We start from the raw sequence: 25261 nt of genomic DNA, 5'->3' as shown, positions 1-25261 counted from the left end.
AATGTGACCAAATGAGTTGGTTACGGAATGATGCATTACGGAACGAGTAAAGAGACTTGCCGGTAACGAGATTGAACTAGGTATTGGATACCGACGATCAAATCTCGGGCAAGTAACATACCGATGACAAAGGGAACAACGTATGTTGTTATGCGGTTTGACCGATAAAGATCTTCGTAGAATATGTAGGAACCAATATGGGCATCCAGGTTCCGCTATTGGTTATTGACCGAGAATAGTTCTAGGTCATGTCTACATAGTTCTCGAACCCGTAGGGTCCGCACGCTTAACGTTACGATGACAGTTTTATTATGAGTTTATAAGTTTTGATGTACCGAAGTTTGTTCGGAGTCCCGGATGTGATCACGGACGTAACGAGGAGTCTCGAAATGGTCGAGACATAAAGATCGATATATTGGAAGCCTATATTTGGACATCGGAATCGTTCCGGGTGAAATCGGCATTTTACCGGAGTACCGGGAGGTTACCGGAACCCCCCGGGGGGTTATTGGGCCTACATGGGCCTCGAGGGAGAAGAGGGAAGGAGGCAGGAGGGGGCCGCGCGCCCCTCCCCTTCCTAGTCCGAATAGGACAAGGGAAGGGGGGCGGCGCCCCCCCTTTCCTTCCCCTCTTCCTCCTCTTTCCCCCCTTCTCCTATTCCAACTAGGAAAGAAGGGAGTCCTACTCCCGGTGGGAGTAGGACTCCCCCCTTGGCGCGCCCTCCTTGGCCGGCCGCCTCCTCCCCCCTGGCTCCTTTATATACGGGGGCGGGGGGCACCCCATAGACACACAAGTTGATCTACGGATCGTTCCTTAGCCGTGTGCGGTGCCCCCCTCCACCATATTCCACCTCGGTCATATCGTCGCGGAGTTTAGGCGAAGCCCTGCGCCGGTAGAGCATCATCATCGTCACCACGCCGTCGTGCTGACGGAACTCATCCCCGAAGCTTTGCTGGATCGGAGCCCGGGGATCGTCATCGAGCTGAACGTGTGCTGAACTCGGAGGTGCCGTACGTTCGGTACTTGGATCGGTCGGATCGTGAAGACGTACGACTACATCAACCGCGTTGTCATAACGCTTCCGCTTACGGTCTACGAGGGTACGTGGACAACACTCTCCCCTCTCGTTGCTATGCCATCACCATGATCTTGCGTGTACGTAGGAATTTTTTGAAATTACTACGTTCCCCAACAGTGGCATCCGAGCCTAGGTTTTATGCGTAGATGTTATATGCACGAGTAGAACACAAGTGAGTTGTGGGCGATACAAGTCATACTGCTTACCAGCATGTCATACTTTGGTTCGGCGGTATTGTGAGATGAAGCGGCCCGGACCGACATTACGCGTACGCTTACGCGAGACTGGTTTCACCGTTACGAGCACTCGTGCTTAAAGGTGGCTGGCGGGTGTCTGTCTCTCTCACTTTAGCTGAATCGAGTGTGGCTACGCCCGGTCCTTCCGAAGGTTAAAACAGCACTAACTTGACGAACTATCGTTGTGGTTTTCATGCGTAGGTAAGAACGGTTCTTGCTAAGCCCGTAGCAGCCACGTAAAATTTGCAACAACAAAGTAGAGGACGTCTAACTTGTTTTTGCAGGGCATGTTGTGATGTGATATGGTCAAGACGTGATGAGATATAAGTTGTTGTATGAGATGATCATGTTTTGTTGAAGTTATCGGCAACTGGCAGAAGCCCTATGGTTGTCTCTTTGTTGCATAAGATGCAAGTGCCAAATAATTGCTTTACTTTATCGCTATGCGATAGCAATAGTTGCAAGAGCAATAGTTGGCGAGACGACCATGTGACGACACATTGATATAGATCAAGATGATGAAGATCATGGTGTCGTGCCGGTAACGATAGAGATCATGACAGTACTTTGGAGATGGAGATCAAAGGCGCAAGATGATCATGGCCATATCATGTCACATATTTTGATTGCATATGATGTTTATCTGTTATACATCTTATTCTGTTTTGTTTGACGGTAGCATTTTAAGATGATCTCTCACTAATTATCAAGAAGTGTTCTCCCTGAGTATGCACCGTTGCGAAAGTTCTTCGTGCTGAGACACCACGTGATGATCGGGTGTGATAGGCTCTACGTTCAAATACAACGGGTGCAAAACAGTTGCACACGCGGAATACTCAGGTTAAACTTGACGAGCCTAGCATATACAGATATGGCCTCGGAACACGGAGACCGAAAGGTCGAGCGTGAATCATATAGTAGATATGATCAACATATTGATGTTCACCGTTGAAACTACTCCATCTCACGTGATGATCGGACATGGTGTAGTTGATATGGATCACGTAATCACTTAGAGGATTAGAGGGATGTCTATCTAAGTGGGAGTTCTTAAGTAATATGATTAATTGAACTTAAATTTATCATGAACTTAGTCCTGGTAGTATTTTGCAAATTATGTTGTAGATCAATAGCTTGCGTTGTTGCTTTCATATGTTTATTTTGATATGTTCCTAGAGAAAATTGTGTTGAAAGATGTTAGTAGCAATGATGCGGATTGGATCCGTGATCTGAGGTTTATCCTCATTGCTGCACAGAAGAATTATGTCCTTAATGCACCGCTAGGTGACAGACCTATTGCAGGAGCAGATGCAGACGTTATGAACGTTTGGCTAGCTCAATATGATGACTACTTGATAGTTTAGTGCACCATGCTTAACGGCTTAGAATCGGGACTTCAAAGATGTTTTGAACGTCATGGACCATATGAGATGTTCCAGGAATTGAAGTTAATATTTCAAGCAAATACCCGAGTTGAGAGATATGAAGTCTCCAACAAGTTCTATAGCTAAAAGATGGAGGAGAATCGCTCAACTAGTGAGCATGTGCTCAGATTGTCTGGGTACTTCAATCACTTGAATCAAGTGGGAGTTAATCTTCCAGATAAGATAGTGATTGACAGAATTCTCTAGTCACCATCACTAAGTTACTAGAACTTCGTGATGAACTATAGTATGCAAGGGATGACGAAAATGATTCCCGAGCTCTTCGTGATGTTGAAATCGACGAAGGTAGAAATCAAGAAAGAGCATCAAGTGTTGATGATTGACAAGATCACTAGTTTCAAGAAAAGGGCAAAGGGAAAGAAAGGGAACTTCAAGTAGAATGACAAGCAAGTTGTCACTCCCGCGAAGAAGCCCAAAGCTGGACCAAAGCCTGAAACTGAGTGATTATACTGCAAAGGAAATGGTCACTAGAAGCGGAAATGCCCTGAATATTTGGTGGATAAGAAGGATGGCAAAGTGAACAAGGGTATATTTGATATACAGGTTATTGATGTGTACCTTACTAGTGTTTATAGTAGCCCCTGAGTATTTGATACTTGTTCGGTTGCTAAGATTAGTAACTCGAAACAGGAGTTACAGAATAAACAGAAACTAGTTGAGGGTGAAGTGACGATGTGTGTTGGAAGTGGTTCCAAGATTGATATGATCATCATCGCACACTCCCTATACTTTCGGGATTAGTGTTAAACCTAAATAAATGTTATTTGGCGTTTGCGTTGAGCATGAATATGATTTGATCATGTTTATTGCAATACGGTTATTCATTTAAAGTCAGAGAATAATTGTTGTTCTGTTTACATGAATAAAACCTTCAATGGTCATACACCCAATGAAAATAGTTTGTTGGATCTCGATCGTAGTGATACACATATTCATAATATTGATGCCAAAAGATGCAAAGTTAATAATGATAGTGCAACTTATTTGTGGCACTGCCGTTTGGGTCATATCGGTGTAAAGCGCATGAAGAAACTCCATAAAGATGGATTTTCGGAATCACTTGGTTATGAATCATTTGATGCTTGCGAACCGTGCCTTTTGGGCAAGATGACTAAAACTCCGTTCTCCGGAACAATGGAACAAGCTACTGACTTATTGGAAATAATACATACCGATGTATGCGATCCAATGAGTGTTGATGCTCGTGGCAAGTATCGTTATTTTCTGACCTTCACAAAATGATTTGAGCAGATATGGGTATATCTACTTGATGAAACATAAGTCTGAAATAATTGAAAGGTTCAAAGAATTTCAGAGTGAAGTGGAAAAATCATCGTAACAAGAAAATAAAGTTTCTACGATCTGATCGCGGAGACGAATATTTGAGTTACGAGTTTGGTCTTCAATTAAAACAATGTGGAATAGTTTCACAGCTCACGCCACCTGGAACACCACAACGTTATGGTGTGTCCGAACGTCGTAACCGCACTTTATTGGATATGGTGCGATCTATGATGTCTCTTATCGGTTTTACCACTATCGTTTTGGGGTTGTGCATTAGAGACAGCTGCATTCACGTTTAAAAGGGCACCATCTAAATCCGTTGAGACGACACCGTATGAACTATGGTTTAGCAGTAAACCTAAGCTGTCGTTTCTTAAAGTTTGGAGTTGCGATGCTTATATGAAAAAGGTTTTCAACCTGATAAGCTCGAACCCAAATCGGAGAAGTGCGTCTTCATAGAATACCCAAAGGAAACTGTTGGGTACACCTTCTATCACAGATCCGAAGGCAAAACATTCGTTGCTAAGAATGGATCCTTTCTAGAGAAGGAGTTTCTCTTGAAAGAAGTGAGTGGGAGGAAAGTAGAACTTGATGAGGTAACTGTACCTGCTCCCTCATTTGAAAGTAGTTCATCACAGAAATCTGTTCCTGTGACTACTACACCAATTAGTGAGGAAGTTAATGATGATGATCATGAAACTTCAGATTAAGTTACTACAGAATCTCGTAGGTCTTACAGAGTAAGATCCGCACCAGAGTGGTACGGTAATCCTGTTCTGGAAGTTATGTTACTAGACCATGACGAACCTACGAACTATGAAGAAGCGATGGTGAGCCCAGATTCCGCAACATGGCTTGAGGCCATGAGATCTGAGATAAGATCCATGTATGAAAACAAAGTATGGACTTTGATTGACTTGCCCAATGATCGGCGAGACATTGAGATTAAATGGATCTTCAAGAGGAAGACGGACGCTGATAGTGTTACTATCTACAAAGCTAGAATTGTCGCAAAAGGTTTTCGACAAGTTCAAGGTGTTGACTACGATGAGAGTTTTTCACTCGTATCTATGCTTAAGTCTATCTGAATCATGTTAGCAATTGCCGCATTTTATGAAATCTGGCAAATGGATAAACAAAACTGCATTCCTTAATGGTTTTCTTAAAGAAGAGTTGTATATGATGCAACCAGAAGGTTTTGTCAATCCTAAAGGTGCTAACAAATTGTGCAAGCTCCAGCGATCCATCTATGGACTGGTGCAAGCATCTCGGAGTTGGAATATATGCTTTGATGAGTTGATCAAAGCATATGGTTTTATACAGACTTTTGAAGAAGCCTGTATTTACAAGAAAGTGAGTGGGAGCTCTGTAGCATTTCTAATATTATATGTGGATGACATATTGTTAACTGGAAATGATATGTAAATTCTGGATAGCATGAAAGGATACTTGAATAAGAGTTTTTCAAAGCAAGACCTCGGTGAAGCTGCTTACACATTGAGCATCAAGATCTATATAGATAGATCAAGACGCTTGATAAGATTTTTCAATGAGTACATACCTTGATAAATTTTTGAAATAGTTCAAAATGGAACAGTCAAAGAAAGGAGTTCTTGCCTGTGTTACAAGGTGTGAAGTTGAGTAAGACTCAAGACCCGACCATTGCAGAAAATAGAAAGAGAATGAAAAGTCATTCCCTATGCCTCATTCATAGGTTCTATAAAGTATGCTATGCTGTGAACAGACCTATTGTATACCTTGCTCTGTGTTTGGCAAAGGAATACAATTTTGATCTAATAAGTAGATCACTGGACATGGGTCAAGAATATCCTTAGTGAGGATTAAGGAGATGTTTCTCGATTATGGAGGTGATAAAAGAGCCCGTCGTAAAAGTTACAACGATGCAATCCAGATGACTCTAAGTCTCAATCTGGATACATATTGAAAGTGGGAGCAATTAGCTAGAGTAGCTCCATGCAGAGCATTGTAGACATAGAATATTTGCAAAATACATACGGCTCTGAATATGACAGACCCGTTGACTAAACTTCTCTCACGAGCAAAACATGATCATACCTTAGTACTCTTTGGGTGTTAATCACATAGCGATGTGAACTAGATTATTGACTCTAGTAAACCCTTTGGGTGTTGATCACATGACGATGTGAACTATGGGTATTAATCACATACAGATGTGAATATTGGTGTTAAATCACATGATGATGTGAACTAGATTATTGACTCTAGTGCAAGTGGGAGACTGAAGGAAATATGCCCTAGAGGCAATAATAAAGTTATTATTTATTTCCTTATATCATGATAAATGTTTATTATTCATGCTAGAATTGTATTAACCGGAAACATAATACATGTGTGAATACATAGACAAACATAGTGTCACTAGTATGCCTCTACTTGACTAGCTCGTTAATCAAAGATGGTTATGTTTCCTAACCATGGACAAAGAGTTGTCATTTGATTAACGGGATCACATCATTAGAAGAATGATGTGATTGACATGACCCATTCCGTTAGCCTAGCACTTGATCGTTTAGTATATTGCTATTGCTTTCTTCATGACTTATACATGTTCCTGTAACTATGAGAATATGCAACTCCCGTTTACCGGAGGAACACTTTGGGTACTACCAAACGTCACAACGTAACTGGGTGATTATAAAGGAGTACTACAGGTGTCTCCGAAGGTACATGTTGAGTTGGCGTATTTCGAGATTAGGTTTTGTCACTCCGATTGTCGGAGAGGTATCTCTGGGCCCTCTCGGTAATGCACATCATTATAAGCCTTGCAAGCAATGTGACTAAATGAGTTGGTTACGGAATGATGCATTACGAACGAGTAAAGAGACTTGCCGGTAACGAGATTGAACTAGGTATTGGATACCGACGATCAAATCTCGGGCAAGTAACATACCGATGACAAAGGGAACAACGTATGTTGTTATGCGGTTTGACCGATAAAGATCTTCGTAGAATATGTAGGAACCAATATGGGCATCCAGGTTCCGCTATTGGTTATTGACCGAGAATAGTTCTAGGTCATGTCTACATAGTTCTCGAACCCGTAGGGTCCGCACGCTTAACGTTACGATGACAGTTTTATTATGAGTTTATAAGTTTTGATGTACTGAAGTTTGTTCGGAGTCCCGGATGTGATCACGGACGTAACGAGGAGTCTCGAAATGGTCGAGACATAAAGATCGATATATTGGAAGCCTATATTTGGACATCGGAATCGTTCCGGGTGAAATCGGCATTTTACCGGAGTATCGGGAGGTTACCGGAACCCCCCGGGGGGTTATTGGGCCTACATGGGCCTCGAGGGAGAAGAGGGAAGGAGGCAAGAGGGGGCCGCGCGCCCCTCCCCTTCCTAGTACGAATAGGACAAGGGAAGGGGGGCGACGCCCCCCCTTTCCTTCCCCTCTTCCTCCTCTTTCCCCCCTTCTCCTATTCCAACTAGGAAAGAAGGGAGTCCTACTCCCGATGGGAGTAGGACTCCCCCCTTGGCTCGCCCTCCTTGGCCGGCCGCCTCCTCCCCCTGGCTCCTTTATATACGGGGGCGGGGGGGGCACCCCATAGACACAAGTTGATCTACAGATCGTTCCTTAGCCGTGTGCGGTGCCCCCCTCCACCATATTCCACCTCGGTCATATCGTCGCGGAGTTTAGGCGAAGCCCTGCGCCGGTAGAGCATCATCATCGTCACCACGCCGTCGTGCTGACGGAACTCATCCCCGAAGCTTTGCTGGATCGGAGCCCGGGGATCGTCATCGAGCTGAACGTGTGCTGAACTCGGAGGTGCCGTACGTTCGGTACTTGGATCGATCGGATCGTGAAGACGTACGACTACATCAACTGCGTTGTCATAACGCTTCCGCTTACGGTCTACGAGGGTACGTGGACAACACTCTCTCCTCTCGTTGCTATGCCATCACCATGATCTTGCGTGTACGTAGGAATTTTTTTGAAATTACTATGTTCCCCAACAGGCTGCCCCAAAAATGCATCTAGGGTGGCGGCCAAGGGGGGAGAGAGGGAAACTTGCCCCCCAAGCAAGGTGGAGGCGCCCCCTCCCCAAACCCTAGGCGCCTTGGGCCCTGGTGGGGGAGGGAGGGGTGCACCAGCCCACCTGGGGCTGGTCCCCTCCCACACTTGGCCCATGCAGCCCTCTGGGGCCGGTGGGCCCACTTGGTGGACCCCCGGGACCCTCTCGGTGGTCCCGGTACATTACCGATAACACCCGAAACTTTTCCGGTGACCAAAACAGGACTTCCCATATATAAATCTTTACCTCCGGACCATTTCGGAACTCCTAGTGACGTCCGGGATCTCATCCGGGATTCCGAACAACATTCGGTAACCACATACAAACTTCCTTTATAACCCTAGCGTCATCGAACCTTAAGTGTGTTGGAAATATGCCCTAGAGGCAATAATAAAAGTATTATTATATTTCAATGTTCATGATAAATGTCTTTTATTCATGCTATAACTGTATTATCCGGAAATCGTAATACACGTGTGAATACTTAGACCACAATATGTCCCTGGTGAACCTCTAGTTGACTAGCTCGTTGTGATCAACAGATAGTCGTGGTTTCCTGACTATGGACATTGGATGTCGTTGATAACAGGATCACATCATTAGGAGAATGATGTGATGGACAAGACCCAATCCTAAGCATAGCATAAAAGATCGTGTAGTTCGTTTTGCTAGAGCTTTGCCAATGTCAAGTATCTCTTCCTTCGACCATGAGATCGTGTAACTCCCGGATACCGTAAGAGTGCCTTGGGTGTATCAAACGTCACAACATAACTGGGTGACTATAAAGGTGCATTACAGGTATCTCTGAAAGTATCTGTTGGGTTGACACGGATCGAGACTGGGATTTGTCACTCCGTATGACGGAGAGGTATCTCTGGGCCCACTCGGTAATGCATCATCATAATGAGCTCAATGTGACCAAGGTGTTGGACACGGGATCATGCATTACGGTACGAGTAAAGTGACTTGCCGGTAACGAGACTGAACAAGGTATTGGGATACCGACGATCGAGTCTTGGGCAAGTAACGTACCGATTGACAAAGGGAATTGCATACAGGGTTTGATCGAATCCTCGACATCGTGGTTCATCCGATGACAACATCGAGGAGCATGTGGGAGCCATCATGGGTATCCAGATCCCGCTGTTGGTTATTGACCTGAGAGCGTCTCGGTCATGTCTGCATGTCTCCCGAACCCGTAGGGTCTACACACTTAAGGTTCGGTGACGCTAGGGTTATTAGGAAGACTAGTATGTGACTACCGAATGTTGTTCGGAGTCCTGGATGGGATCCTGGACGTCACGAGGAGCTCCGGAAGGGTCCGGAGGTAAAGATTTATATATGGGAAGTTGTCAAACGGGCACCGGGAAGTTTCAGGGTCATACCGGTATTGTACCGGGGCCACCGGAAGGGTTCCGGGGGTCCACCGGGAGGGGCCACCCCTCCCGGGGGGCCACATGGGCTGCGTGGGGGCAGGGAGCCAGCCCCTGGTGGGCTGGGCGCACCCCCTCCCTTGGGCCCTTGCGCCTAGGGTTGAGGGGGGAACCCTAGAGGGGGCGCCCCCTTGGCTTGGGGGGCAAGCCACCCTCTCCCCCTCTCCCCTTGGCCGCCGCACCCCCCTAGATGGGTTCTAGGGGGGCCGGCCCCCTTCTCCCTTCCCCCTATAAATAGAGGGGTGAGGGGAGGGCAGCCGCACCACCCTCCAAGGCGCAGTCCTCCCCTCCCCAACACCTCTCCTCCTCCGTTGTGTGCTTGGCGAAGCCCTGTCGGAGTACTGCCTCTCCACCATCACCACGCCGTCGTGCTGCCGGTGGAGATGTCTTCCTCAACCTCTCCTTCCCCCTTGCTGGATCAAGAAGGAGGAGACGTCTCCCGTCCCGTACGTGTGTTGAACGCGGAGGTGCTGTCCGTTCAGCACTTGGTCATCGGTGATTCGAATCACGTCGAGTACGACTCCATCATCACCTTGCAAGCTTCCGCACGCGATCTACAAGTGGTATGTAGATGCAAACTTACTCCCTTGACTCGTTGCTTAGATGAACTCATAGATGGATCTTGGTGAAACCGTAGGAAAAAATTTAATTTTCTGCAACGTTCCCCAACAAAGTGTGTAGACCCTACGGGTTCGGGAACCATGGAGACATGACCGAGACGTTCTCCGGTCAATAACCAACAGCGGGATCTGGATACCCATGTTGGCTCCCACATGTTCCACGATGATCTCATCGGATGAACCACGATGTCGAGGATTCGATCAATCCCGTATACAATTCCCTTTGTCTAGCGGTATTGTACTTGCCCGAGATTCGATCATCGGTATGCCGATACCTTGTTCAATCTCATTACCGGCAAGTCTCTTTACTCGTTCCGTAACACATCATCCCGTGATCAACCCCTTGGTCACATTGTGCACATTATGATGATGTCCTACCGAGTGGGCCCAAAGATACCTCTCCGTCAACCGGAGTGACAAATCCCAGTCTCGATTCGTGCCAACCCAACAGACACTTTCGGAGATACCCGTAGTGCACCTTTATAGCCACCCAGTTACGTTGTGACGTTTGGTACACCCAAAGCATTCCTACGGTATCCGGGAGATGCACAATCTCATGATCTAAGGAAATGATACTTGACATTAGAAAAGCTTTAGCATACGAACTACACGATCTTTGTGCTAGGCTTAGGATTGGGTCTTGTCCATCACATCATTCTCCTAATGATGCGATCCCGTTATCAACGACATCCAATGTCCATGGTCAGGAAACTGTAACCATCTATTGATCAACGAGCTAGTCAACTAGAGGCTTACTAGGGACATGGTGTTGTCTATGTACCCACACATGTATCTGAGTTTCCTATTAATACAATTATAGCATGGATAATAAACGATTATCATGAACAAGGAAATATAATAATAACTAATTTATTATTGCCTCTAGGGCATATTTCCAACAATTGCAACTGTCTGAATCTTCCACGCGCCACCGCTTGGAACGTCGCCGCCCTGCCAAAACTTCACCCGAAAGCCATTGTGCCGTCGTCGTCCGCCTCCTCTCCCACCGCCGTTGTCGTCGCCTCACCCGCACCGTCCACCGCCACCACTCGCGCTTGCCGCTGCCTCGGTTGTGCCTCTCGTCGTTGTCGTCCACACCCATGGCCGCCTCACTCGTGTCGGAAGCGCCGCATCCGCACTCACTGCCACGCCATGCCCCTCGCCAACAGCCACCCCATAATCGTTCGTGTCACTGACAAGCGGGTCATGGGGATTACCTCTTTTTGTTTAATTGTAAAATAAAATAAAAATGCAGTCAGGGGAAGAAGATTAGGGGAACCGACAAAAGTTGCTTTCGAAAAACTTCCCCTAACTTTCTTGGGAAGGCCAAAAAACCACTTTTGCTGGATGTTTTTAGGGGGGCTGTTGGAGTTTCTTAGGGCCAGTTATTTTGGCGGCTTAAAAAATAAGCCGCTTCCTCCCCAGCTTTTTCCATAAGATGTCTCTCTTATTCATTGGGGCTTTTAAACTAGTTATGGGATACTAATTTAGAAGCCTCACCAAATTTAAGAAGCAGCTTATTTTTTTAAGCTGGGAAGATGCAACTTATTTTTTAAGCCGCCCAAAAGAAGTGGCCCTTAGTCACTTGCATGGCAACATCGTCGGGTTGTACTGTCTTAACATCAGTTGCCTCACTGAGGGTCTCTCTAAGACTAGGGAGCATGCGTCATTATTTGAGGACAACAATGCGCCCCTCAATCACCTCGGACCTCCAAACTTCAGTTTGGACTCGGGTTATGAGTTATGACTTGTATGCTCCGACAGCAGAGTGAACAGATGGCTAAGAAAAGTCGACCTCCACATGAAAAAAAAACTAGTGTGCAACATGTTGAGATCCAAAGATCGTCCTAGATCCCTTATCCCATGAAAAAAGTGCAACTGATTTTTTGGTTGTAATCTACAAGAGCATGCTAGAATATAAGAAAGTCAGACTCAAATGTTTCTATTAACTACAAGATCATGTCTCGAGATGAATGCAATAAAGTAGGACTTATATATTCCTATGTTGTGAGAATCAACTCCACCTACTCAAGATTTCATGTGAGAATCCAACAGGATTCTTATGAGATTGTGCCAATGAAAATAATCCCAAATTCCAGTGGTAAGGGTACCCACCCGAAGAGGAAAGCTTTTACGGGTACAAATGGATCATATCACCGGCCCGGGTATCTAGGGGCTTTCGAGTCATGCGCCGCGTCGGAGTTGCCACTCTTAAGGGATAAGAACATTAGCTCCATTTCAAAGAATTAATGGTTGCAGGAGAGTTGTTTCCTTGCAATTACAAAATCGAATGGTCGTATCCCTTGAATACAAGATAGGTAGGGGCGTAGTGCTATCAGCCATCTGGGTCCTGAACCTATCAACCGTGTTACCATCATCGTCGATGAGACCCCTTCGGGCATCAACCCCTCCCTATAGTCTTCAAACAACATCCAGATGGAATGAATCTCTTTAGTGATCCTTCACTGACCAAGATGACCTACCGGGCACCCTCCATCCCAGTCATGATGGTCGTCAAATTCTCCAGCATGAGGAAGCAAGTGCGGCCAAAGGGTACCGTAACCGTGCAAGGCAAAGTGAGAGAGGTTGACCTCTCTCGACCGGCTCAGTTCATAAGGATCGGGTGGCTCTATAATCCCGTCGTGAACATGAGCTCCTAGCATTCCCTAGGTTCCTGGATGTTTTTGCTTAGAGCGTTATTTGCATGACGTGGTTAGGGAAATGTGCAAAAGATAGAAAAACACATCTATCATTCGCCCATTTTTCTTATGTCACTCTAAAAATTGGCATCACACTTCTCTCACTCTTACCGTTTTAGTGTATCACAAAAGTCGGTCCGAGTGGCAAGATCGAAATTTTCGGAGGGTAAATTAATTTTGTTTATGCCACTATAACAAGGCTAGAGTGGCAAAAGTGAAATGTCAATGCTTTTAGCTCTAGTACCTCTTGTGTTTGGGATGATATCCCTGACTTTATTTCATCTTCCCTTGTAAATGATCTTTCCATTATTTGATGAACAAAGTCTCTTGATGTAAAAAATGGCATAAGAAAATTTGGAAAAAAAAACCTAGAGTGGCAAAAACAAAACCCTCAAAAAAATGAATCTCCTAATAATTCCTGGCCCTACTCCGCACCGAGCTAAACCCTGAGACCGAAAGAGGGGACGAAGCAATTTCATGACCCAAAGGATGCTGCGGTGTGTGTACACCCAGCGGCGGTGGGCGCACCGCCGGGGCGGCTTCGTCACCGGCGGCACCGGATGGTCGCAGAAGGCCCGCCCGGCCGCCGTGATGGGCGCGAAGAAGTCGGAGTGGTGGGCGGTGGACGGCGAGCTGCACGAGATCGGGGAGGGCGTGCCGCACCGCGAGCGCTTCGCCATCCCGCGCGACAACCTCCCGAACCGCCGCCGCAAGCAGATGCGCGAGCAGTTCATGCGCCGCACGCGTCTCGTCCTCAAGGACTCGGTAATCACAGCCGCGCCTGGCAAACATTCTGCGCTTCCCCACTTCTGACCCATTGGCCTGTTGGTAGCTGTTCCTTCAACCCTAGATTTATTTTTTCTGTGGTTAGGCGTCTCTGTATGGTTGGTCGAAATGGGGTGATTGCTCCGAGCGAAACCAAATTCGGTGAATCGTTAGTGGGGTATCCAATTGAAAGTTTGAAACGGGTTCCACTGGAATTTGGTGGCAGCGTCCTCATTTCTCTTCTTTTCTGTCAGAAGACAGGGCGTTCAGGTTTGGTGGAAGCGAATTAACATGGCCTTTCGCTTCACGATTTGGGCTCAAATCAGCTGTGATTGGCTATTTTTGTATTCGTTTATGAATGATTTGGATGCGGTCGGATGGAATGATTTCTGCTGGTTGGTTAGTGCAGTGTTTAGGCAGGATCCATTTATGTTCGTTAGGAATTTGGGATGAATTCCACCAGAATCAACTAAATTTGTTCCTCTTTATTATTAGAGATGATGTGGCCGTTCTGGCAGTCATCATGCACAAGTTTGGAACCATAGTATGTGTTGTTGAATGGATGCAACTTGAGTTATAGAATGAAATGAATGACATGTGGTACTATTGACCAAAACTTTTCAGACTCTTATAGTGGCTTTGTTTTATTCCATAAGAAACAAAGAAATTCTGAAGCACATTAACTTGCTATAATTTAATCTGCTCTTGATAGTTAGATAACATGTTAACTGTGAGGACCACAGTTTTATTAGCGTGCTATCTCAGCGCTATAGCGTTTGGAGGGGCATCATGCTATAGCGCCAATTTAGCGCGCTAACGCTTCGGCCGCTATTTGCCATAGCCCACCATTTAAAAGTTTAGTGAGGACAGGTGCAAACCAAAGAACATGTCGCGTGTAGCAATTTCATGATCAGTACATGCTTTGGATGGGGACAAACAAACTGAACCAATTCTATAACTAAGGGCCAACACATAACATAGGCTATGCTTAGCTGATTCTGGCGAGTCCTGTGTTAGTAAGTGCTTCCATTGGGGTGTTGCAGCCGCTGGTTCATATAAAATAATTTTCTAACTGTTTGCGGCATGCCGCAACCTTTAGTACAACATTGCTTGGTTTTTTACTAAACTTTGGCTACCACCACACCTCTTTTACTGATTTTGAGGTGTTTCTGTCTTGGAAGTTCATGTGGAGCCTTTTGCTTGGGGACCAACTTCATTGAAAATACTGGCACCTCAGAATTTTGTTTACACAAACAATAAGCCAAACAGTCCCACTGTACTGTGGTTATTTCATGTTTCTGGATCCACGTCGTGTTCTTATCTCCATTCTATGTATGTTTGGATGAGATGTTTGTTTGGGATGCAATGTTCAACTTCCTTTTGCTACTCATGTTTCATAGTAGTTGTTAATAGTAAAGGCCTTGTTTGGGATGCCTGATCATGGCTGGGATCCTGACCTAACACCTACCAACCCCCAATTCATTTTGGTTGGGATAGGGCTTGCCAAACAAGACCTAAGTTGAGACTTGAGATATCCAGGATTCAAGAGATAAGGAGCCATTCATATCAATTTCATGTCTGGCTATCCCAAGGCACTTTACAAGATAATCTGTAGTATTTAGACCAAATACCAATCCTAGTTTTGCACTACAACGTTCTCACTTTCCTTTCTCTGATGTTGTCCAATTGGAAAAGATGAGTTGAGTGTTTAATTGTTATGTTTGTTTCGCTAGCTCCTGTAATGGATTACTTTATTCAAGAATCAGCTGCTTAATTACTTTTTTTTACAACGGAGTTAATGCTAGCATCAATAAATGAAGGGGAACTTTTTCCTCCGTTTTCATGTAATAATTGTTGATACTATGTAGGTACATAACTATATTATGCAAAAGTCCGATCCTATTTGCGATTTCAAATACTTCCATTCACTTTCATATTATCAGACTTAACCATCACAAACTTACAGGAACATGAAACTTGGTGCAAAAAATATATGGAACTGTACCAAGAACTTAGAGAGAACTGGGAACGGTTGTACTGGGATGAAGGTTATTCAAAAAAGATTGCCGAAGATCGCGCTAATTATGACTCTGCTGAAGAAGATGATCTAGACTTCTCACCATACAGGTAACAGACCCTGAACAGTTCTATAATTCTTTTCACACTAATGAGCAAAGTTGGTCCCTCGAATTTGGATAATAGGCCACTTTAGTCCTTGATGTTTCCAATTTGGGTCACTCACAGACCCATGAGATAACATGACGGTGTTCATGCAACATAAGCACCCCTTCTATCCTAGTGCCCAAGTCATATCATCTAATTTATTTGCTCAACTGTCAAAGGAGCCAGAGTTGACATCACTCTATATGTGGCTGATCTTCTTGTTTCCAAGTGTTGCAATATGTTATACATTGCCATGAAAAAGTAATTTTGGAAAATTCAAATATCAGTTCCCATGTTCCATTTATGTGCTGATCATTATTGGATGCCTTGAACAGCAATCTAGGAAAAATGGGTGCTGACGTTGGATGACAATGTGGCTGCCATGTCATCTCACAGATGTGTTCAGGCCAAATTATAATACCATGGACTGAACCTGAACCGGCCCTTTCTAACTTCAGTGATGTAGCTTCTCCAATTAATGAAAAGATGTGCACATCCCCCTCCAGCCCCCAGCTAATAAACTTGAAGAAACAACTTGGACATATATCTTGGAGTAATATTTTAATTGGTTTCTTTCAGGACATAACCCAAGTTTACTTAAATGTAATCATGTGATAAATATCGGGTAGAACTACAAACTTTGCGCTTTCCTCTCATTATTCGATTATTGCAGCTTCCAAATGTTTAGCAATCTTTTCAACTAGTCATGAGTAGATTAGCGTCACAAATATATCTTCATTCAAGTGGTCTCATATATTCAATTTTATATTGCAGCAGGAGAAGGAGCTCCAGTGTAGAGCCAAACAAGGTATTTTATCTACTCTTGTACTGTTGATACATGTTGCATGCCATTTTGTTATGCACAGGAACTTGAATGCTGTTGACTGCATGCTAATACTTTGGGCTTTTCTGATATTCTTCACATACTGCAAACAGTTAGAGTCAGGCTGACAGAACCGTTGGAAAAAAACTGAGTAAACTGTTTCAGCTAATTATTTATGCTTACACCAGAAGCTATTTAAGCTGGCAGCAGGAAAAGTACTTGAGCTGACAGATCTGTTGGAAAAAACCCGAGTAAACTGTTTCAGTGAATTATTTAGGCTTACACCGAAAGCTCTTAAAGCTGGCAGTGGGAAAGCCACCTCTTTTTGCTGGGAATGTGTGGAAAGCCAACTAGATTTTGTACTTCTTGTTTGGGCATCTTAATTTGGCATACATCAGGTAACATGGAAACAGTATTGTGCTCTGTATGTTGGTCAGTCTTGACCTTGTACTATCTATTCTACTGGAAGTGCTGCCTAAAAGTACCATATTACCATATGCTACCTGGATTTTGCTACAATTGAACAAAATCTAGCATGAACCATTAAAGAATACAGAAATCCTCAGTGTACCTTCTTACACTCTCCCAGTTTTTCTCTCTTTTAGTTTATTTTCATATGCACCAGGCGAATTGAGGCATAGACATGTCTTATCTCCACAAACTTTTGAATCCTCGGTGTGATAAGATTACCACCTAAAATTGCATATTGGTGAATGATCACGTAGCAAAGACCCAACGGAGTCTCAAGATAACCCGCTCTCCAGACCTGCCAAACAGCCCACCTAGAACAGATGGCAGAATTAACAGAGTTAATCAATGATTTGTTGTGTTTTGAAGCCAACGAAACCAGTGACATGGACAAAGTGACCTTGTTTCCCTCTTTTTTTAACGCTGCTGCTGCTCCTGTTGTCTTCTTTGGACCGGCCTCCCTCTGTGACCCTAGTGTATGTCAGCACCCGCAGTCACAAAAACACTGAGCAGGACCTTTGCTCAAGTGTTTAAAGCCAAATTAAATTATTAAACTTAGTTTTCACTGTGCGTTGCTGAAGTTTATGTTTGGCTATGTCCGTAGGTGCCAGTGTGGGTGCTTCAGTTGGACCATACAACTGGTATCTGGGCATACAACTTCCTGATTGTGATGAGAGTTATTGGGAAATCTGATGTTGAATTAGTACACAACAACTGCTAGTACATTGTTGCACCTCAATTTACAAGGACGATTACACCGTGTTAATTTTGGAAATGGGGTAGTTTGACCTTCTATAAGGTTGTGGATGAAGATGATGCTATTGGCTTTGCACAAGAGTAATTGATGGTAGTAAGTCGAATTACCATACCCCAGCGCTGTGTATACCGTATAAACGAGGCTCTACCGGCCTGGGTTTATACAGGGCCTGGAAGCTCATATGGAGTACCACCGACCTAGGAGATGTACGCTCCAGTTCAAGGATAAGGAAACCTTGCGGGCTACGTAGGAAAGTGGCCATGTGTTCTACTCGCATCCAGTCTGGACTCCTACCCATAAACGATGAAGGCATTGACATGAAGGGGGAGATTACCACCATCGAGGAGCTATATAAGGGCGTCCATGATCCCGCAAGAGGGGCCAAGCAATCCAGAGTTCTTGAAACCCTAATGATCATGGTGCATATTGCCTAGACCGACCACCATTGCCCATCGAGTTGCCTATCAACTTGCTGGATCTACTCTTTGTAACCGATATTAGTCTACATTGTACACTTTTCTCATATAATACCATCAAAGGCAGGAGCAGGGCTATAACCCATGCAAGCGGACCCAAACCTGGATATATCATGTTCTAGATCCCCTCGGTGACCTGAGGTGATGTTCCCGTGACTGCATAAATCACATGTGACTACCGTACCGCTGTGAGGTCAACAAATTATCCTCGACAATAATCATCGCTAAATGAATTAAATTGTCCAAACATTATGTATTTGGGTGACATTTGTGTAGCTTCCTGATCTGGATCTTCCATTTATCCTCAGTTCTTTGAGTATCTTTTGCCGCATCATTAAACAACCGTGTCAATGACACTAAATTTGCGAGTCACAGGTGTTGTCACTTACAAGTTTGTACTGCAGGACCTTGGTTCTGGGGAAAGCAAACAGGGTGAAACATGGGAAAGGGTTACTCAAATTCGTGACAAGTTTGAGTATGACAGAGAAAGGAGAATGAGAGAGCGAGGTAAATATCATGTCTTGATGCTGGATTATTTTGTTTATCCTGTCATTATTGATTGGTTGCATAAATTAAAAATTGCATGGTTCTTGTGAAATTTGTTGTGAAATATCAATGGCTGCCCGACACCACAACCCTGCAAATTCTTTTTGCACTGTTAGGTAGTGTTGCATGTAAAGTTTCGTTGGCGTTTCTTTCCTGGAGCTTTTTTATCACGTGTGTTTATTCAGTTGCTCATCTACTGTCTCCCTGTGATGCAGCGTTTGCTCCCATGAATATGGAAAACAATTTTGGCCAGCAGAACTGGAAAAGGCCAGAAGCCAGGACGAATCAGGGTTTCCCTCGACAAACTTAGAAACTAACTCTGGTCCACATGATTGGGCTTTCATAAATCAAACTGGTCGGGGTTTCCAACGTGACCCAAGTCCCTGAGATCAGCACAATTCGGATTTCCAAAAGGAATCAAGTTTCAGAAATCGGCAATATCCAAATTTTCGAAACCAGCTTGATGGAAACAATAAGTGATTTGGTGACCAGAATCAAGTTTTAGCCAGCATGTTGCAATCCTGCGGAGACACTAAAAGGTGGTGCACGATTGCCGAGTCTTTGTGTTCGCTGATTTCACACCTTTGTAATGCTAATTGAATTGAAAATGAGATGAGAGGTGATGGCATGCTTTTTATGTTCGTTGATGTAGTAGCACTACAGTTTATCCTTGTCCGTCAAAATGAGACGAGTGTAACATAAGATACCGCTGCCCTATTTTGCCTTTGCGGTCTTGCCCAGCTCTTATCGTGAGAAGCAGAATGGTTACTCAATGCAGTCCACTAGTTCTATGATGCTTGAGCATTTCATTCACCCTTGATTGTGATAAGAATTGCCATCCTGTGTGCTAGTAAGTATCATGCGACAAGAATTATGGAACGGGGAGGGAGTATGATTTAGTATATACTGTAATTGCTTGACAACTTAAACATCAATTATGTTTTACCGATTCCCCTTAGTTGGATGTTGAACTGTGTTTGTTAGGATGGCCGCATCCAAATATTATCGTGTCAATCTTTTTTTTTGTATCTGTTTTACTAAATGATCTGATCAACCAGGGTATCAGACTGAAGAAACTGAAATACACACGAGAAACAAACATCTCTCATATGAGTGGTGCTATCTTGCAAGTTGCTATCGGTGTTCTGTAGCCGAGTGGTCTAAAGCAGGGAATCGCGCGGTCGTGTAAGGACCATTGGTGAGCATGTTGCTGCGGCAACTTGGGAGGACTGAGAATCCCTGAAGCAAAAAATTCCGAGAGCACCGGGTTGGAGACAAGCCGCTTCTCAACTTGGATGGCGTATCTCGCCTTGGTGGGACACGGACGGTTTTGGTCGTGCTGAGATTGCTGTCGTTCTTCAGGAGATCAAAGAATCAAGTGGGCATTTTCAGAGCTTTAGGGTGTAATTCATATGGCGGCTCATTTATGCGCGAAACACGCGCCTCGTCGTCAACGGGGATGTCTTCTCTGGTAGACTGGGGATATCACAGTCACTCTAACCATCCAACCACATGTTGGTTCGCTTTTCTAACGCAGGTTGTATCGTGATTGTATGCCTTATTAAGTACTCCCGCCGTCCGAAAATACTTGTCATCAAAATGGACAAAAGGGGATGTATCTAGAACTAAAATACATCTAGATACATCCCCTTTTATTCATTTTGATGACAAGTATTTCCGGACGGAGGGAGCATTAAGGAATTACTCAAAAAAGAAAAAAGAAACCTCGGAGAAGCAACGCATCAAATATCTGCAATCTCCACAGCAAATCTGTGGATAACGAAGGGCCACAGAAAGATGAAAGGCATCTCATATCTCCTCCCCACTATCATCCATCCGTACGAACCAACAGGTCACCGAGCCCTAACTTGATGTCATTTTGGGTAATTTTGATTATCATATTCGTAATCTCTGACACGCATGGATCCTCTTGATGCCAGCCCTAACTTGCAAGTTGTGGCTTAAGATAATAATCGGAAAGGGGAGGATTCAAAAGCCCAGTATGCCAACAAGGATGATCAACCCTACCCTAACCTAGCAAGTGTGGAGCGTAATTGGTATTCTAATTGCAGAACATAGCTGCATAGGACGCGGATTGTGAATCTGAACTCGTCAGGGTACATATATATGGCGCCAATGTTGTTGTAAAAAAATCCATTTCATTCTTCTTTTATGCTAAGCATCAGCCAAAGTTACTACATCGGATGAAAAGATACAAGAGAACAGATGCATCACTCGGAGCTCGCCGAGATCCACATCGCGGCCATGCACGCACCGAATTCTCGTGAGAGCCTGCGAGCTATGCTGCTTGGCGATCGATCTAGCAATGCCAGAGCGTGGCATGCCTGCCTGTCATGTCGTCGCCGCCGGACCGGACTGGAGCAAGCGGTCAGGCGTAGAGCGGGCGCTCGGTCCAGGCGCCGGCGACGTGGCCGTTCTCGCAGACGTAGGCGCGCACCACGGGCTCGCCGTCGTCGTGGTACCCGTAGAAGCTGCGGAGGCAGAAGGCGGAGTAGAGGTCCCACGCCTCCGTGCATCCGCAGAAGGCGCAGTCCACGGCCACGGTGGGGCGCCGCGTGTCCCGCAGCGCGCGCCGCACCTGGGAGCGCGCGAAGTCCTGGAACACGCCGCGGAACACCATGTATTTGCGCCGCTCCTCCGCGTGCACGCACCCGGGCCACTCGCAGATGTACAGCCGGTCGCCGCGGAACCGGCTGGCCAGCAGCTTGTTGCCCTGCTCGCGGCTCAGCGTCCAGGACCCCGACGCCAGGTGCGAGCCCACGGGCCCCAGCCACCGCCGCGCCCGCCGACGGGTACCTGACACCACGCCGCGCCGGACGGCATTGGCTGCCGGCGGCGCCTCCTCCTCCTCTGCCGTTGCGGCCGGCGCGGGCGCGGCGGCGATCTGCGTCTCGGAGCAGTCGTAGGCCGCGTCCAGGTACAGGTCATCGTAGAGGGACCACGCGGCGGCGTCCGTGGCGGCCAGCGTGCCGTCGCTGGGTCTCGGCTCGGCCTGCGCGGCGGCCTTGGGCGGCTGGAGCGAGGAGGTGGCCGTGGGCTCGAGGGATGAGGAGGAGGATGACGAGGAGGCCGGGACGGTGAGGTCGGGGCCGATGTCGAGCTCGAGGCCGAAGTCGTCGGAGGGCTCGAGGAGGATCCCGGCGCGGAGGAGGCCGGGGCAGCAGACGGACATCTTGTGGAGCGCGGCCCACGCGGCGGGCGCCCCGTCCGCGGGGAGCAGCTCGGCGGGGAGCGCCCGGGAGAGGCGCGGCGGGAAGCAGGCGGCCCGGAGGAGCGCGGCGAGGCGCGGGGACGCGCAGGACGCGCGCGCCCAGTCGCGCGGGTCCCCCTCGAGGCGTCCGAGGATCTGCAGCAGCACGTCGTCCGCCAGCGCCGATAGCGGCTCCACCTCCTCCGCCGCCGCAGCAGCCTCCTTGCCGTCCCTCCGCCTCTTGGCGACGACGACGGCGATCTCCCCCTGCTGCTGCTGCTCCGCGCCGCTCATGGCTGCGGCCCGCGTCGCGCTCCTGCTTTCTTGGCGAGCGAGTGGCTGCGCTGCTGACCGTTCGGCCGTTCGGTTGCGAGGCTGGTTTAACTTTCGGGTTGTGTTGGGTCCGTTTTTCTGTGGTGGTGGCCTGGGCTGGGGGCTGGGGGCTGCGGGAGACGGATGAGATGATGCTTTTCTTGTCGTTACAAAACTCTTGCCTGCAATCCCAACGTGTGGATGGAGGCTGCGCGGGTGTGCCGAACGATGAGCGGTCACTCTCGGCCCCCGTGTGTCAACCTCCACGATTATTTTATTCGATTGAAACGAGGGGCTCAACATTCTTCCAACAGAGCATTGTCTCTCACTCCTCCCAGTCCCAGGAACACCATGCATGCAGGCACAACACAACTCCATCACACCCACACACTTGACCGGCTGCTAGAAAAAACAAACTCACCTCCTGCTAAAAAAAGGACCAGCCCTCATAAGGCCATGTGCAGCGTCGGGTGCTTATGCATATCGGTGTTTAAAGGGAGAGAACACAATTACAGTACATCTCAAAAATATTGTCACACGGATAAACATTTATCTCAAAGGGTACCCAGCGTGCGCTTCACATAAGATACGTTGTAGACAAGATTTTTAATAAATACAGATATAATGACACACGCTATTACAATCACATAGGTGCACGATATCTCAAACCATAATCCTAGACCTATGGGCGATCTACGCTCGTTTTACAAAAGCTTCCAAATAATTCTCTCCTCCCTGTTTCGAGAATACCCCCCTCCCCCCCCTCTAATTTCGAAGGGGTGGGGCCCCTCCCTCCTCCTTAGCTTCAATCCTAATATTTCATCTAACCAAGTCCGTTAAATCCGTAATTGTTTTTCTGTAGCTCTAGCATTACTTCAAAATATTACTACAATCACCCTAGCAGATTGACACATGCTAGGTTGATAAAAAGGCAACAACAAACAACACAAAAGAGAAATATAATGTTATGAGTTGTGCAAACACGGATTAGAAGACCACTCTCACTCCTAGGAGAGAAGAACATATAGTAATATAATTACATCTCAAAATAAATGTACCTACCATGTGCTTCACACGGGTTCTTAGATACTGTTCAATTGTAGTATCTGTGAAATCAGGATAACATTTATCTCTCATAAGCACCGGCTAGCATTGGAAGCCAAAGTTTGCTTCTACACCCCCCCCCCCCCAACCCGATTACTCGTGCAAACCTATGTCATAAATAAAACCATTATCTTCTTATTGAGGCACCCGTTTTAGCACCTACATTATACAAGGTCTAAGACACACATTGTGATAAACATGAGGTTTGATCCTGGGTTGAAACGACAACCATTCTCTTTAACGTCCAATCAAAGCTTGATTCTCTCGGGTCTAACAGAGCCTTGTCCGATCCTAACTACAAATGTCAATGTTATGAGTACTTCATGAATAGGGTGGAAGCATAGTTTAAAAACCGAACCGGCGACTGAACACGTGAGGCTGTCGGTTCAGGTTTTTATTGGTTGGACCACCGGGTCATTGATTCATTGGTGACAAAAATAGAGCACTTAAGATAAATTTTCCAAAATTTTAACCTCACATTATATGAATACACGGAATATTAGTTGTAAACCATTAATAAACCACAAAGTATTGTTAGCCTAATTGGTTAATTAGCCTTGAGTGTTTGATCCCTAGTTTACGCACCATTTTTAGAATATTTCTCCCTATTTTTTACTAAAAGACCAATACACCTTAAAAACAAGACAAGGCGTTGGTTCTTTTTAAAACTATGGATGGAAGCCAATTTATCATAGACTTAGATCTTTAGAGGATTTAAAACCTTCAAATGTATATGTTGTGTGTTTCATACTATATTTTTATGAATAGTTTGCACTCCTTCTCCTTTTTTCCGTGAATAAGCAAAACTTGCGTATCATTTCATTGATAGAAGAAAGGAGAATGAGTACAATAAAGGGTACAACACATGACATGAACGCAAGAAGGCATGAGCATGGTGTCTTAAGCAGAGAGACATGGGGTGCTTAGCCCAAACAGGGTGAAGGACACAACTGAACCCACTAAACCCAAAACTAGAGGAGCACACCAAATCAGCAGGACGTTGAACATCTTCAAATCCAACACCAGGACACCACGAGCTACCAAGATCAAGAAGGGGAATGATGTCGTGACATCACCGCCATCTAGTCCAGAGAACCGGACCTAGGGTTTCCTCTGATGCTCGAAGGAGGGCATGGATAGAGGCCATGGCAGCGCCTCCAAGAAGGGAAACGACACCCACGAGTGTCATCGCTGCCAGCATCGGCAAGCCGAGCATGGATTTCTCCTGGCCTAAGTCTGAGCAATCCCAAAGCCACCAAATCAGGATCCAAAGATGCTAGAGACAACCTGCTTGTCGGCCGCTACCTCAAATGGGATGGGGCTGCACCTGTCGCCGACGAAAAACGCAAACTTTGGAACCAACATGGTGTGTAGGTAGATGGGGTTGGAGAGGCAGTGGTGTAGAGAGCTGTCGCGGATGGAAGGATGGCAGTCAGAGCAATCCAGAGCCGAAAGGGAACACATATCCGTGCCGCTAGAGGCGAAGCCACCAGAATGCCGACGAACCGAATTTGGAAGGGGCGCAACTGTCGGTGCGTCGGGGTTGAAACCACGCTGGTAGAGGATCTCGACAGACCAATGACATTGGAGAACGCAAGCCCATGGAGGCTGGGACCGACGCGGTGTCGACAAAATCCACCGCAAAGCTTCAACAACCTGCCAGAGGATTACCATCACCACACACACAGAGGCCGACATCGTAGCTCGGAGGAGACGCTATCGGGGACAAAGGATGGCCTGCACGTTGGCAGGACCGAGTCGTGGCCACCTCCCCCAAGG

At 46.1% G+C, this 25261-nt stretch overlaps 2 protein-coding genes across 3 annotated transcripts; one reads left to right on the top strand and one right to left on the bottom strand.

Annotated features, from left to right (window-relative positions):
* The first annotated feature begins 13309 nt into the window (after positions 1-13309).
* On the top strand, positions 13310-19649 carry LOC123129678 (uncharacterized). 2 transcript variants are annotated; one of them, XM_044549754.1, is made up of 5 exons: positions 13310-13622; positions 15589-15749; positions 16563-16593; positions 18714-18816; positions 19071-19649. In XM_044549754.1, the coding sequence occupies exons 1-5, from the start codon at positions 13335-13337 to the stop codon at positions 19163-19165; spliced, it is 678 nt and encodes a 225-aa protein (XP_044405689.1). In that variant the 5' UTR covers positions 13310-13334; the 3' UTR covers positions 19166-19649. The 2 variants fall into 2 exon arrangements, with proteins under 2 accessions (XP_044405689.1, XP_044405683.1); XM_044549748.1 differs by having other exon boundaries at positions 16560-16593.
* Positions 19650-20994: 1345 nt separating this feature from the next.
* Positions 20995-22512, bottom strand: LOC123129668 (phytochrome A-associated F-box protein). The gene has a single exon (XM_044549741.1). It carries the CDS (start codon positions 22358-22360, stop codon positions 21245-21247), a length of 1116 nt encoding a protein of 371 aa, XP_044405676.1. The 5' UTR covers positions 22361-22512; the 3' UTR covers positions 20995-21244.
* Positions 22513-25261: the final 2749 nt, after the last annotated feature.

Source organism: Triticum aestivum, chromosome 1B (assembly GCF_018294505.1).
Source record: "Triticum aestivum cultivar Chinese Spring chromosome 1B, IWGSC CS RefSeq v2.1, whole genome shotgun sequence".
NCBI classification, from domain to species: domain Eukaryota; kingdom Viridiplantae; phylum Streptophyta; class Magnoliopsida; order Poales; family Poaceae; genus Triticum; species Triticum aestivum.
This window is presented reverse-complemented; position numbering and strand designations above follow the sequence as displayed.